The sequence below is a fragment of the Meleagris gallopavo genome, chromosome 5, assembly GCF_905368555.1.
Source record: "Meleagris gallopavo chromosome 5, MGAL_WU_HG_1.1, whole genome shotgun sequence".
NCBI lineage: Eukaryota > Metazoa > Chordata > Aves > Galliformes > Phasianidae > Meleagris > Meleagris gallopavo.
Genome location: NC_139408.1, coordinates 30,980,997 through 30,996,295, shown reverse-complemented (window position 1 = coordinate 30,996,295; position 15,299 = coordinate 30,980,997). Strand labels below are relative to the sequence as shown.

General features: G+C 46.5%; 1 protein-coding gene across 24 annotated transcripts in view; it reads right to left on the bottom strand.

The window, feature by feature from the left end:
- Positions 1 to 15,299, bottom strand: part of LOC104911154 (uncharacterized) — a 143,570-nt gene that overhangs the window by 128,229 nt on the left and 42 nt on the right. For 20 of the 24 annotated variants that reach the window (XR_014883596.1, XR_014883597.1, XR_014883594.1 and 17 more), the window contains exons 1-2: positions 13,912 to 15,299; positions 13,161 to 13,343 (exon numbers count right to left, since the gene is read on the bottom strand). The exon at positions 13,912 to 15,299 is cut by the window's right edge and continues 42 nt beyond it. Coding sequence is in view for 19 of the 24 variants with exons in the window: in XM_085225108.1 (XP_085081234.1) it covers positions 13,161 to 13,343; positions 13,912 to 13,933 (205 nt within the window). In the remaining 5 variants the exon portion in view is untranslated. The other 4 variants (XM_085225118.1, XM_085225125.1, XR_014883598.1 and 1 more) reach the window with 3 other exon arrangements.

Here is a 15,299-nt window from a genome sequence, read left to right as displayed (position 1 = left end):
ACTTGTGTATAAGGCCACCATATTAGAAAGAGGCCTCTCTACTTGCAAAGAAACCTATTTCTATTTCGTTTCTCTTGATATTTTTATTACCCCCTTTCTTGTAACCTTTTCATTGCTAGTGTTCTTAAGGTAGAAGGGTTTTCACAGCATGGGAGTTATCTGTACTCAGTTTACACAGTTTGCTGCCTTTTCCTTCTCTTGCAATCTGTTTTGTGAAGTATACAACTGGACACGGGAGCCCCCTAGTTATTACTCTATTAGTTATTTTTTCTCCTATTCAGCTTAACCCGCTAGCAGAACAATTGTTCCATCACTGTGCTTATTGCTATGTAGAAAACGCAGGTAAGGAATTCCCAGCCTTGAAACTGAAGTGAAAATTAACTCAGTGTCTTAAGGTGAACATGATAGAGAACATACCTTGCACTTGTAGGGGTACCCAAGTGGTGTCAGACGATATTATTTCTCAAGTGTAATTACTACAAAAAGTACTCAACTTCTTTGCTGGATCCTTTTCTGTTCCCAGATTTGAGAATCTATTATTGTTTTAGAGAGATGCATTGAGACAAATACATGCAAATCGGTTTTGGAGCACAAGTCCCCAGTCTAGTTTTTATATCCCCATGGCAAACCTTGTCCCAGAGCCTCAAGGGCAGCAGAAAGCATGCCAACAAACTGTCCAAAAGTTTTGAAAATATTAGCAAACTTTATGGAAATCTCAAGTTGACTTAAAAGCTTTAACTGTGTCTTTTCTTGTGAGTGTAGTACAAGGATTAGCTAATGGAATTTTTTTAAGATTAGCCAACTAAATCTGATTCCTTTTAAGCAGAAATTCTGAGATATTCAGAAAATTGTAGGGAAAAAAAAAAAAAAAAAGATTCTCAAGATAAAAGGACAAAAACACCTAAAAAAAAAACAGAAACAGTCAGCATGGCAGAAAATAAACACACCAAACCTCGTATCCTTTAAGAGATATTGGAGTGAGCAGAGGAATTTGCAGAGAATTATAACAGGATCCTGGCCTTAGACACAGTGTTCCACTGAACACGCACAGGAGAGAAAGCATGGGAAGGACAAGAAAGCATGAAGGCAACAAAAAAAAGAAACTATGTTTTTTTACCTTTCTCAGATAAAAGTTCTCCCGTGCTACAAGCAACAAAATAAAAAGTATCTGGCCCCCTGAGTGATCTCCGAACAGAACAGCAGTTTGCCAGCCTGGCAAGTAACAGCACAAACAGCAGTCAAGTGATTTTCCTGCACCATCTCACCAAGAGAAAACCCTGTGTGCCTGCCCTGCTTTCCCTGCCAGGCCACAGCATTTGTGCTACAGGCAGGCAGCAGGGAGGCTGCTGTACAAAAGGCTCTTCCACCCCATGAGTCAGACCAAGATAGCCCAATGGGGCAGCTACAGTGATTTCTGGGTCAGAGTGACAGAGCCCTCCCTTTGCAAGCAACAACAGTAGAGGGAAAGTTGCTCAGCACCAAGGCCGTAAGTAAAAATCAAAAGGGGAAAATTGAAATTTACATCATTTGGCACTTCTACCCAAAAGTTGACTCTTACTGTCTTACAAGTTAGGGTCATATCTTTTTAGTTTTTATACAGAAACGCAGAAGCAAGTTATACAGATTGTTACACATGTATATGTTATTCATTAAAAATAGTTTACCAAAATAATGCTATTGAAGTCCAACACCCACCTGACTGGTGGAATATTATTCTAAAAAAGCAGCTACGAGCTTAAACAGAATGAAGGAAAATCTAAAGATAATAATAAACGAGAAAGTGGCTTCTTCTACCAGACCCATCAAGTTAAATGGCTCTTTGCATTGTTCGAAGCTGTGTACTATTGTCTTCTGTGGCAGAGGGTAAAGAGAGGGAACTTTCACAGATGTTCTGCTGAGACAACAAATATAAATAATATTTTGACAGAGAGTTCATCGTATTAAAAATAAAAAAAAAACCCGTTTCTCCAACTCAAACAGAAATCTCCTTAAAATGAAAAATATTGAGGGCGTACGTGGAGCCATCCAGTAACACTCAAAGGAAATGTGCCATTCAGAACAGCATGACTAAAGGCTCTAAGCGCATGGCATCATTTAAGCTTAGTATTAAATACCTATGATAGACACTTTTGGGAACACGTTTCTCGAAAGTAGTGTCAAGGATTTCCTTCAGCATTAGCTCATAGGCTGAACTGGTGTTCCCATACCTAATAAGTATAAAAAGGATTCATTTCTACATACATGCATAGTTTGTTTGTTGTTTTTTTTTTTTTCTGTGCTGGTGTTGGGATTTATTTCTCCTCCTGATGAAACATTTACCTTGCACTGCCTCATCAATATTAACCTCACAGATCAACAGATCTTCATATCGACAGAATAGGGAAGTCGATATCTCCTTATTATTATTTAATAAGTATTTCATTGTCAGTAACCGAGTGAGAACAAACATCTGTGCTGTGCAATGGCACAGACTTTAATTTTGCAAGGTTACTCTCTTGCACATGTTTGACAGTACAAAGTAACCTATAGTGAAAATCTCCCAGTAATATCGGAGTACAAAATCACAACATGTTGAAGGACATTTAAATTGAACAAAACGGGGTGTTTTTTTAGTCCTGCTTTTGATACACAAATGTTGGATGCGTTTTACTGTGGCTTCTGACTATGATTGATAGGAGATGCATCAATTTCAAGGTTTGTGAATTTAAGTAAATTGTTGTCAGTGGTATAGCTTATTCTTTTTTGTATTTTTTTTTTTCAAATTATCTCCTTACAGAGAATAGTATATTACAAATTGAGACAGGATATATGTAAAGCATCAATTTAGCTTGACTATTCACTTTCAACAGTAAAAAGAAAATAGTTGTGATAGGGATGTGAGTACATCAGAATTGTTCAGAAAACTCCAGAGTATTTGAAAAACAATACTGACATTGGTGGGTTGGGGTTTTTTGTTTTGTTGTCGTTTATTTTTGCTTTTTCCTAAATAATCTTCAATGTTTCTGTTTGGAAAATACTTTGCTGACCTTTCCATTAAGAGGACAAATAGAAAATTAAAACAACAGCAGCAACAACCAGCAGGTCTTAGAGACATCCTTTATCTTTGCCCTCAGAATATAATTTCATTAGCAAAAAAAAAAACAACAACAACAATAAGAAACCAACAGAACAAACCAATCAACCCAACTGTATGAACTGCTTGCAACTTGTGGCAGTTCGTTAACCCTTCATGGCTTAGAGGTAATACTTTATTTGACTCAAACCCCAGAGAGCTCCCTTTAAAACTGACAGTGATTAAATATCTTGGGGCAAAGTTTGCTGAGGTTCCAGTACCTGCAGAAATTAGCTGTGTCTGATTTTAAACTAATTTTCCCTCAGCCGCTTCTTATCTGATGGTGTCTGACTTACGGTCTGGTTAACTGCACAGATACTTTCTATTACGTTTTCCAACGCGCGGCCAGGACTTGTTTCCATGTATGTGTGTTGTGTCTATGTATCTACATGCCTGTCTGTGTGCATAAAGCAATGTATATGCTAGTTGTGTGTGGTTTTGGTTTTACCATCAGATTCTGTAAATGAATGCAGATACTATCTTCATGTTACTGTTATCCAAAAGAGGCAGTGTGGAAGGGATTCTGTAAATGTAACGATACATGTTGCTGATTAAAAGCTGATGGTAACAGTTAATATATAAGGGGACAGACGAGTTTTTCTTCTAACTTTTTTTCAGAGGGAAAAAAAAAAAGAAAATTAGGCAGAAAAGAGCATTTCCAGATGTGACTGTACGGGGCTTGATTTGAAGCGATTTTGTTATCTCTTTAATAATGCATGTAAGAATGCTCATGTGAAACGTTATGTTAAAACTTGGTCCTAGCAGATATTTGTGCTTATGAATTGATTCCTTATCTATATTTTATGGAGAAATAGCTCAGCACCAGATTAAGGTGCATTATTTCCCAGACTCCTTATTAGATGCTGCGTATCTCTCTACTGTGCCTCCAGGCTTAAATTAAAAACAAAACTTAAGTAAAATTTAAAGAGACAACATTCTGAAACTTATTTTTTATAAAGCTTCTGGAAGTTCATAATTATTTTTGTCCCTAATAGGCTTTGCCTTTGAAATAATTTGATGGCTAGGTTTGTAAATCCACTTGGAAAGATCTGGCATCCCAGAACCATTAACAGGAGTATATATCACAAAAATCATTTTGCATATAAATAATGGTGTACAGGATTTGGCTTAAATTGTCTGTTTTCATTTGATTTTTTTTTTTTTCCTCTTCTAAGATAATTTGGAGGGAGGCAGGAAGATCAAATTGAATACTATTTGGAAATGAAACTTGGGTAATTGAGCTAAGTATGTTGAACTTGTCCATCACCTGTGACCTCCCCCTGGTTACACAGCACTTCAAATATTCAAAATGAGGTGGCCTTTGGGATGTAAATGGAGCAAGTGGGGTTCAACTGTGACCACATTACCCTCTAATCTGCTAACCTTCTGTTACTAAAGACAGAGGGAGCCCAGCCCTCGGTGCACAGCTTCTCATACCCTCAGGAGTGGGGCAGGCATCCGGATCCTGCAGTGGGGGATAGAATGAAGCTCCACAGGTACACTAGAGCCCACTGGTGTAAGGTGTCCCTCAGAGACCCCTACACCTGGAGGTGTGCAGCCATCCCTGTGTGTGAACCTGATGTTGTGCTGTTCATTCCAAAGCGATTATTCAAAACACCTTGGCAGCTGAGCCCTTCATGCTTTCTGGATAATTATTTCTAATCGTGATTGGCAATAATAGTAATCGCCATATTCCGCCAGCACACAGCTGTAACGATTTCTTTTTATTATTATTATTATTATTATTTGGGTTAACAATCAGCACTGACAACGGCAGCTTCCAGCCCTGCTCCCCCCACCGGGGAGATCCGAGGTGCCGGGGGGTGACCGTGGCTGTGAGAGGCTGTGCCTCCCCTCACCCCCGGGCCGTGCGGGGGCTGAAGCGGCCACTGTAACGATGCCCTTAATAAACCTGCGGGTCGATGCCAGTGAATCTTTGTGGGTTTATTTATATTAACTAAACCGGCCGCATGAATCGCGGCTCCGTGACTCTAGCGGGGAGGGGGTCGAGGCTGGAGGGGAAGGGAAGGCGCGAAGGAGCTGACGGGCAGCGGGGACTGCGGGCTCCGTACTGGCGGCAGCTCTCGGGCATCACACGAAGCCGGGAGAGGGCCCCTGGCTCGGTGGTCTCCCTCTCCCCTTCTTCCTCCTCTTTCCCCCGCCCCTCTCTGTGCTCGCCGCCTAGCAGGGCAATGCCACGGGCGAGCACCCCTGGTCAGGCAGCGCCGTACCCGTACCTCACCGCCCCCCGGGGATTACGGTGTCGGAGGGAACGGGGCTGGGTTCGTGGCCCGCAGCCTCGCTCTGCCCCCCCGCAGCGCTGCCGCCCGCACCGTCCCGTCCCGTCCTGTCGTCGTCTCCCCACTCCCCCCCGGCCCGGGAAGCTGCTCCCTGACGTCAGCTGTTTGCTCCGTCTTTTGTTCGGTTAAAAATAGCTTGACGCGGCAGCTTACCTGCGTCGGGAGCTGCTCGGGGCTGCGTAAGGGAAGGGGGTTCTGGCGGCATCAATCATTTCCTTCTCCCTCGGATCTGGGATGGCCACACCTAAATTAATTATAGCGGCAGCCCGGAAAGCGGCTCGCGGTCTCCCCAAACAGCGTTTTGCTGCCTGGAGCTCATGGGAAAGAAAAGTTTCTGTGTAATCTGGGTAGAACAGAGCGCTGTTATCAGAGCTCGGTGCTCCTCACCACAATCCATTGAGCATCTATGTCGCCAAATACTAATATTCCTCCCTCAGGCTTTGTTTTTTATTTTTCCCTTTGCATCTCATTCGTGGCCGTATTGCACTGCCACTGCACGTTAACCCAGTGAAATAATTACAGCAGATTACTCGCAGCAGACATTTATTCCTCTTCTCCTGACTCTGCGCAGTTATTAACAAGTACGGGGTGCCAGGACAATGGGGAACTTTCCTAATTGAAGAGGAGCGATTGACCTCTCCCCATTCCCCGCAGTCTGAAGGCCACCCGGTTCGCTCGCTCCGCGCTCGTGTGCGTGCACACGGACGCACCCGCACTCACGTACGCACCGTTCAGCAGCGATCCCTTATTTCTTAGAGAGATTAAAGAGAAACTTGAAACTGAGGACAAATTAATTGACGGGAAACTTGATCACCTGTTCCACTTTACTTTCTCCCCGTGCTGTAACGCAGCGCCGAGCCTTTGGCTGGGAGGCAGCCCGCCGCCCCGGGACCCCATCCCGCCGTGCGGTTTATGGGGCTGAAGTTTCCCAACAACCCGAGACCGCGCGCTATTGGGCCGCGCGTGTTGGACCCGCACCGTGCGGACCCGGCGCGGCTGTACGACGCGCATGGTTTTTCTCAGACCATCTCAGCGCAGCCGCTCCCCTGCCACAAACCCCTCCGCCGCGGACAGCAGCGTAATCCCCTCGGTGCTCTTTCGTTCCCGGTGCGCGCCCCGTAATTCTTTACAACGAAATTGCTTCCCCTCCGGTTCCTAGATTTTAATTTACTGAAGGACTGATTAGCTGTGGCTTTAAAAGGGCCAGGTCTGCGCCGGCTCGAGGCGTCACCTCTCACCTCCCTCAGCCCCGGGCCGGGGTCACTGCGGGGCCACGGCGGGGGCTGAGCGAGCAGCACCGCTCCGGCTGAGGCTCCCGCCGCGCTACCTGCGCACCGCGCAGTGCCCGCGCAGCGCTCTGCGGAGGAGAGCGGCAGCCCCGAGCGGGGATGCTGGAATGAGGCGCCGCGGAAGATGCGGTTCTGTCGGGAGAAAATAATGGTGGGGTTCATTTTAGCTCTCGTCGCCCTGTCCTGATGCCGCCCCTTCTTTTTATTGCCAGGGAGGAGGGAAGGAGGAGGGCCGGCCGGGCTGCACCACTCTTCTTAAAGGCTTCGTGTAAACTTTGGCGTTTCGAGGAATACCTTCAAAAAACCCGAGTCTGATTGGATTCAGGCGTGTGCCCGGCTCACATCGATTTGTGGAGTCATTGGAGGTGTAAAGTTCCGTCGATAGCTTTTCAGGTCCAGTGCCCCTAAAGCATCAGATTCTGCCTTCTCTGCCGCCAAATCCTGGAATTAGTTTAACAGAAATACATACAATATTTTTCTGCTGTAAAAAATCATTTCAAAGAGGGGCGATGCTGTAAGAGGAAACACTGCAACAAAATCCACAGATCTCTTCTGAAAAGATTTCACCTTGAGCCAACGTTTCGAGTGTGTCAGAGCCTTATTAAAATTACGCCATGGACTTTATTCTGACTATTGTGGCAACGACACAGAGTGCACATAGAAATCTCGAGGAAAAAAATAAGAAAAAGTCTAGAAATGAATTTTTTTTCGGATATGGACAGTGAAATGTGTGAGCACTCTTTTAATAGTTTCGATCTCTGTCAAATGATCGATGTAGATAAAGGCAAACACTGAATATTCAGGAAAATGCAATTAATGTTATGGAGTTACCTTTCACTGCATGTACCGCTGGTGCGGAGCCATCGGTGTGTTTATTTTCCTAATGTCTCCCCAAATTCCAGCAATCCGCAGAGCAGTCACAGCCTTTTCCATGTGTTTATCATCGAGATTGCAACAGGATTCGCCTCAATTGTTCTGCCTCTCAGTGTTTGCCTTTCTTCCCTTTTCTGCATTTCCTAGTTACATTTGCTTTGGTTGCAAAAATAAACAGCGGAGTTTTTAACAGCAATTGGAGATGGTAATGGTTACTGATCCCATTCTTTCCATCATAATCTTCAAGTGGTTTAAGATTAATGATAGGAGGTGTTTTAGCGAGGAGTGCGGGTTCTCTTCTCCAAAGACCATCGCTATGATAATTTACTTAAGATGTTGACAAGACTGTCAGTGAGGCTAATTTTTTATTAAGCTGCTCTGTAGCAACTGCAGATAGTGTTCGCTGCTTTATTTAAGCGCACGGTATTTTCGAACGCCTTCCTATAAATATTGTTATTTGCTCTCTGCCTGGCGGATTTGCAATTGAGATGATTCCCCTTTGCCTTTGTTTCAAGAAAGGTATCTCCCGGTGTTCTGAGAAATATTCTCTGCCACCCTCCCCCATTCCCTACACCTTTTAAAAAGAAAATATATTCGAGCACCTCCTGCTTCGATGCAGCGAGCCCCAGCTTCCATAGGCGTTGCCTTGACCGAACTTGGCACAGACCTGAACCGGGTTTGATGGTGATGCTTTGATTTTATTTCTATATTTTAACGGGTAAAGCAATCCTGCCAGATAGAAATGTTTACCTGTAGCACCTCACAGCACAAAGAGGCTCTGCTGCCTCTTTAATCGCGCCCGATTTTATGGTTGTTTGTTTGGTTGGTTGTTGGGTTTTTTTGTTTGTTTGTTTGTTTGTTTTTGCGGCTCTCGACACATCCCCTCCAACCGATAGGTGAAGTCCTCCTGGTCCGGCCCGGGGGCGTCGGGCCTGGCTTCCTCGAGCTGCCACGGGATGATGAAACCTCGCAGCGGATCGGATCAGCTGCTTTCACCCCTCCTGTTGTGTTTTCAATAAACAGAAAATCCCAGGCTTTCCCCATAAATTGCCGGCACCGTGTCACGCTCTTTTTAGAGCCATTGATAAGGGCCGTTTTTGTTCTCCATGCGGGATAGGACGTCCTGGGGAAGTTTGTGATTGCTGAGCCCCGCAGAATGAGTGGAAGGACTCGCGGGAGCTATTTTGTCCCCGTTCTCGGAGGATTTGGGCTGTCTAAAATAGAAATAGTGGCGATAATGAAAATAAACTAAACTTACAAAAAAAAAAGTAGAAAGAATATACAATAATTAAATAATAAAATAATTAAAATATGAGGGGAAAAAAAAGAAAAGAAACAGGAAGGAAAAAAAAAAAAAAAAAAAAAAAAAAAAAAGGACCCGTGGGTTAGCAGTCCGCGCACAACCCTCCCGTCCCGCAGCAGCCGAAGTAGCTTCGCTCCTCCCGGCGCGGCGCAGCGGCCTAGTGGCCAGCAGGGGGCGCTCCAACGTTGCGCCTGGCAGCCCGCGCCCTGCACGCCGCCTCCGCGCTCCCGCATGTGCGCAAGCACCGCGCAAGCACCGCACGCGTCCTCAAGCATCCCGGCTCCGAGTCGCAGCCCCAGGTCGGATCCCCCTCCGAGTTCCCGGTGCTCGCAGCCCGCCCCGAGCGCCCCGGTGAGGCGCTTGCCCCGCGGGTGCCTTTTGCGCGCAGTCGGCTGCGCGGAGAGTCCTTCGCCTCCCTCTCTGTGTACTGTACATTATGCAACTTATTAAATACAACGATGAATTGTCAACATTTTTTTCGCCTGTTAGTTCCGCTGATCCGGGCAGGATTTATTTTCGGATCTCAGGTCCCGGAGCTATAATGCGCGATTTCTTTGCCTTAAATAAAATTGGTCAAATGTTGACAACCTTTAAGCCAATCTAACACTCAAGATTACTGATGGGAAACTAATGAGAAAATATCAGATCGTCCGGCCGGGGGCTCCTAATTAAATCTTAGCTGATTGAAAAATAAAAGCGGGTTCTGGGGCGGGGGGAGGGAAGAAGCTCCGGGCTGAACTTTAGCTCTTATTTTGCGCTACATTTCCCCAGCCCTCCCCGCCCTCCCTCTCGGCCCCCTCCCTCTGCAAAAAGCCAAACGTTATTTCTCCTCTTATTTCGAGAGATCCGAACGCAACTATCAGTCCTGGCCCGGTAAATATTAAGGCCTTTAAGCAACGTGATTTAACTAATTAGAAAATTTACATCATTAAGTCTCAGGGAGAGAAAAAAAGGAGAAACAAATCTGTCAGTCATTTTAAAAGAGACAGGCCCTATTGAAGTGTGAAGAAATCGGCTCTAATTCAAAAAGGCAATCGGGCAGAAAAAGCCCTCAACATTACCCTGCTAGTTATTAATCAGAGGGGTTCCCCCCCGCTCCTTCCCGCAATGGCAAGAGCTGGAGCACATCGTTAGTTTCTCCCAAAGCTGCCGCGCGGTTCCCATTCAGTTTTTTTGCCACTCGTCCATGTCCCGTGTTAATAACGGGGATTTGTCCACTCGAGGTTCATAGATTCTGAAACGTTTCCACCCTAGGGAAGCGGATCGGTAGGAAAATGAAGCCCCGGGCTGCTCGCCCCGGCCCCGGCCCCGGCCCCAGCCCCGTCTCGGCGGGGCCCCGACGGCCGAGGGCTTTGTTTGCTGCCCGCGCTCCGGGTGGGGACCGCCGACCGCCGCCCCGGTGCCCGCTGCGGGCTCAGGCGGAATCGAGCGCAGGTTCGGGGGAGCGGAGGCGGTGTGGGGCGCGGGGCTGTTCCCCGCCGAGGGAGCTGCTCGGGGGATCCGAACGAAGGGGCTCCGGAGCACCGAGCTCTGTTCCCCTCTCTCCCTTTCAAACACCCTCTGTAATCTTCCTTCCGAGTGTTGGCCGCGGACTACGGCATAAATAATAAATACACCTCGCTCCGCGCCTTCTCCCTTCCTAATCTCGAGGAATCTGATGGTCTCTTTAATCAAATGAGTTTGCACCGCTTCTTCGCGGGGCTAATTTCGGGGATTTTAACCACGCTTCGGGTAAGGGCCTGTTTCGGATCTCACGATCCTGCGACTCCAGGAACCGAGCCCATGCAAATGGGTCCGAACTGAGCTCCGGTGAGCATCACCGGACCGTAGTGTGTATGGACAACAAGTTTTGGCAAAAATAAAAAATAAAAATAAAAAGAGAAAAAAAACCTCTGATTCCCTCTCCCATTGATTTCCACACACTAAGTTGCAGTGAAGGAGCTGTGAAGGTCTCCCAGAGCCAGACACGATCCCCAGCAGCACTCCGCACCTCCCTGGCACACAGCCCCAGTCCTTTCGGCTCCACGGACACCCCAAAACGTGCCCTATCCCCACAACAGAAGCGTTTCTCTGGCCCCTCGTATCGCCACTGCACCGCCGCCCTGCGGAGCCCCGCGGAGGCAGAGTCCTCTCCCAAAAGCGGGGTTTCGCTCGATGGGAGAACAGGAGAGCAGCTCCGGTTTTCCCTGCCCCTCTGCATGTCGAATTTGTTACTCAAAAACGAGTTTTCCGAAGAAGGCCCTTCACAGAAAGAACAAAATCAGCAACAATCCCAAACCAACGCGAACACAACCTGTCCGCTGCCCGGGCTTGGGGCTGGGAGACAGCATCATAAAATTTACGGCGTCCTTAACAACTGCCAAGGAACAGCATTAACATTCCCTTTAATTGAGAAAACATTGATTTTTAACTCTGGAAAGAACGCAACAGTAATTTAATTGCAAACTTTCACCGATATAGCAGCATCTCAGGGAGGCAACATTCCATCTTTAATAGACCTACTTTATGAAGTGATAAAACCAAAGAAAACCTGACAAATGGGCGACTGCGACCGTGAGACAAAAGTTATCTGCATTCCCTCTCCGTCTGTGTAGCCCAGAACACCGCACTGCCCCGCGCAGGGGGACAGCAGAGGTTGGGTCCTGGAGCGGAGCAGCAGTTCATGCTCTAAATAACAGTTTGTCTTTACTGGGTGAGGAACGATGGATAGGGATTGAGGAAATACTTATCACAAAATGGGGGCCTCTTTTAGAAAGTAGCCCAACGAGTAAATACTCCTTCCCTTCCCTTGTCCGTTAAAAAAAAAAAAAAAAAAAAAAAAAAAAAAGGAGAAAGAGAAAAAGAATCGTTACTAAAGGGAAAGGAAAGGGAAATCCCACCCTCGCCTTCTATCTTATTTCTGTATCGGTTTTTGGTATTATAGGAGAGTAAAGAAGTTTTTGTTTGGTGGTTTTTCATTGATCAGTCACTCTGAGCTAATGTAATTATCCTCATCAATAGAAGGCTGCAGAGAGAATCATTATGTGGGTGACATTGATAAATGATCGCCCAAGAGCTGCCTTTTCTCTTGGGCACCCCCACATGTGACCCTCCCACATACACAAGGTAGCCATAGAAACACCTTGAGGTCCTCAAACACTGCTGCAAATGGGAGAATACAGAAAAAGCGAGAGGCGCCCAACACCGCACCCTCCTGTCCCCGCCGCCGCCTTCCCACAGCACGCAGCAGCTCCGCTCCACTCCGCGCTCTGCCCGCGGCGCAGCCCGGCCCCTCTCGCTCTCACGGCACTGCACTGGGTATTTGCCGGGGGAAGGGCATAGGGTTCGCTGCTTCTTTCTCTCTTTTTTCCTCTTTTCCTATCGAGTTAAATCAAGAAGTCTCGGGCATCGCTTATTCCCTACGCGCAACGCTTTGAAAATCGCTCGCAGAGGTGCGCACTCACAGCAACCACTGCCTCCCCAGCGCTGCAGCCGCTGGAAAATGGTTAAAAAACCTTTTTTTTTTTTTTTTTTTGTAGTCGTCGGGCCATACAGGAAGGTTCTGCATTTCTAAGGCTAAGATTAATGCTTCTTTCCTGCCGCAGACTCCCTTTATATATAAGCAAATTCTGAAATATTGAAAGCAGTAATTGATTCATAATGATCCATAAATCGATGCGAGGAAGGGGCCGACTGTGTTTATTTATTTTATTCCTAAAGCTGCACGTAGAAGGGCTCTGACACCGAGAGGGACGGAGGGGCGGAGCTGTTGGGCTGCGCGGGGTCATCCATCATCGCTGTCGCGGGGACTCTGCCCAGAGCAGCAGCCTCCTTCTGTCTCTTTTTCTCGCCACCAGAACTATTAATATTAAAATCTGCCTTCCAGCCGCTCCCCTACCACTTTTAACTCCGCTCGGTCCTACACAGCTCAGAGAAGCCGGGCTTCCTCAGCAGGCCGCCCCTCGCGCAGGGACAGTGGGTTTCATTAAAAATAAATAAATAAATAAATAAATAAATAAATAAATGCTGACAGAAGGTTTGGGTACCACCCGCGAAGCTGCCCCCGGGTAGACGCGTGGAGCCCTGCGGGGCAGGACACCCTCTGCTTCTGCCCCTGCCCCTGCCCCTGCCCCGTCCCTGCCCAGGAAAGCGGCGGCGTTGGCCGCGGGCGGCCCTGGCACAGCCGCTGATCAGCTCCCGGCGGCGCGGCCCCGTGCGCGTTGCTGCGCGCTCCCGCGACGCCCCGGCCCCGGCCCCGGCCCCGGCCCAGGCCCCTCCCGGCTCCGGCCCCGGCCCTGGCAAACCTGGTGTGGCGTGGGGCAAGTTTGTCGCTCGCTCTGCCGCTAGGAGGGAGAGGGGGAGCGCTTGGCTCCCCCGGCATCTCCTCTTCGGCCCCTCAGCCCCCGCTGCCGCGGCGGACGGGGCCGGGGCGCCCCATCCAAGTTGCGCCCGCTTTCCTTCTCTCTTCGCCTTAACCGTGGCTAAATCTGGAAGAAAAATCTCTCATTTGCGGTGACTCCGACTCCCAGCCCAGACACACTGAGAGAAACGAAGATTTCAGATTATAAACATGTGTGTGTGTAAACAAAAGGTGTTTCTTCTGTTACCCTTCGTTTCCCACAGCATAAGCAATTTTTATTCAGACTAGCGTATTTTCTTTAACACTATACCGCTGTCAAAACATTATTCTCGTTTTGGTTGCTTTTGACAGCTGAGCAGTTCTTAAAAATACCAAAATCGGAACCCTCCATGCTAAACAGTAAATCTCAGATGGAGAAATCTCTGCACGTTATTGTACCTCGGATTTCAGCAATGCATCTCTCAAAGGGCACAACCCAAAGGGGAAAAGAGAAAGAAAATAAAAGACAACACAGCAATACATTCATGGTTCATTACAAAACCAACAATCTCCTATGGATAAATCGCTCCCTGTCCTTCCACCTGCGCAAGGACATTCTCTATCATTTCTCTTAAACCTGTAAGGAAATGATCTGCAGAAAAACCAAGTGGTGATTAAAAAGAAAGCCTCCTGTTTAAAGTGCTACCACCACAAACCTTGCCTTCTTATCCTCCGCATCCTCAATGGTCAGAATTTGAAAATAGGAACCCGGGGTGTGCTCTTCTTTCAGCTCGATGTGATTTTAACCAGGACAGAGAGCATCAAAGCCAAGTATGGAGTTATCATCCTTCACATTTCATACGAGTGCCTTAAAAAGACGCCCACAACGCAGAACCCGACTGCTAAATAAATCCTCATATCCATTCCACTGGCATCCTCCCTTCTGTTGCCAGCAGCATGGGTCAGCTTACTCAGCTCAGAAATTAAACATTAACTCTGAGGCTGAAGCTCTTTCGACATTCCAGAGGCAAAAGTTTTCAGTCACAGTTTTAATAACACTCCAGCCATTTGGAACAAGGAGGAGGAAGGAGGAGAAGGGTTAGAGATCTGCACATGATTCCATTGGTCACATTTGTTTCCTAGAAAGTTAGGAGAACTTCTATCTCTTCCCCACACTTCTCCTCCTCGAAATAAAGCAGAACTCTTCCCTGATCTTTGGGCCCCAGTGCCATAAAGCATGACATCAGGGATATGTTTCTAACAATGATTTCATCCCATTTCAAACTCTCCTTCAGTTGCTTCAAAATGGCACAAGCTTTTGTTGAAGTGAAACCACCCCTCGCCCATGGATCTGCACTAGCTATTTACATTTAAAATACTAAATCAGCATTTTTCTTCATTTAAGTGGTCTCTTTTTTTTTCTTTCTTTCTTCTGAAAGCAAATGAAGAAAACCAAAAAAGCCATCCCTGAAGCTAGCTATGCAATCCTCACACAGGTATAACTCTCATGAAATCAAAGCTGCTTTTCTCATCCCCAAACTTGTGAACATATGCCTGGGTTACAGCCATTTCTCATTGCTGAGCTTAACAGCAGTGATTGTGCATGCACATACACATACATATACACGGACACATACACTTAACACGCATGGGCTTACTGGTCTTGTACAGGGCCTTCACAACTCAAACAGAGCTTCTATGTTATTAGCGACAGTACAGATATTAGACACAGCTCTCTGGAATACAAGCTGGTGAGAGATTAGTTTTGTTTAATCTGATATGAATATAATATTGATAATCAGCAGAAAAATATTATCACAGATGTTCTTTCACCCAATTATTCTCTTAGTGCTGATGACAGGTTTGTTTCTGATTTTTCAACCTTTCTTCTTAATATTTGTGAAGACGTATATTTGAGGTCTCTCTCATAGTAACTCCAGTCTCTTCTAAGCATAATTAAAAACACAAAAGCCTAACAAAAAATCAAAAATGAAATATTTATTACCGCATTTTGTGACTTAACACCTTTTTTTTTTTTTTTTAAAACATAACGTCACAGTCCTCATACAAGTATTTTAATGTAAATTTTGACAAAGCTTAAAGG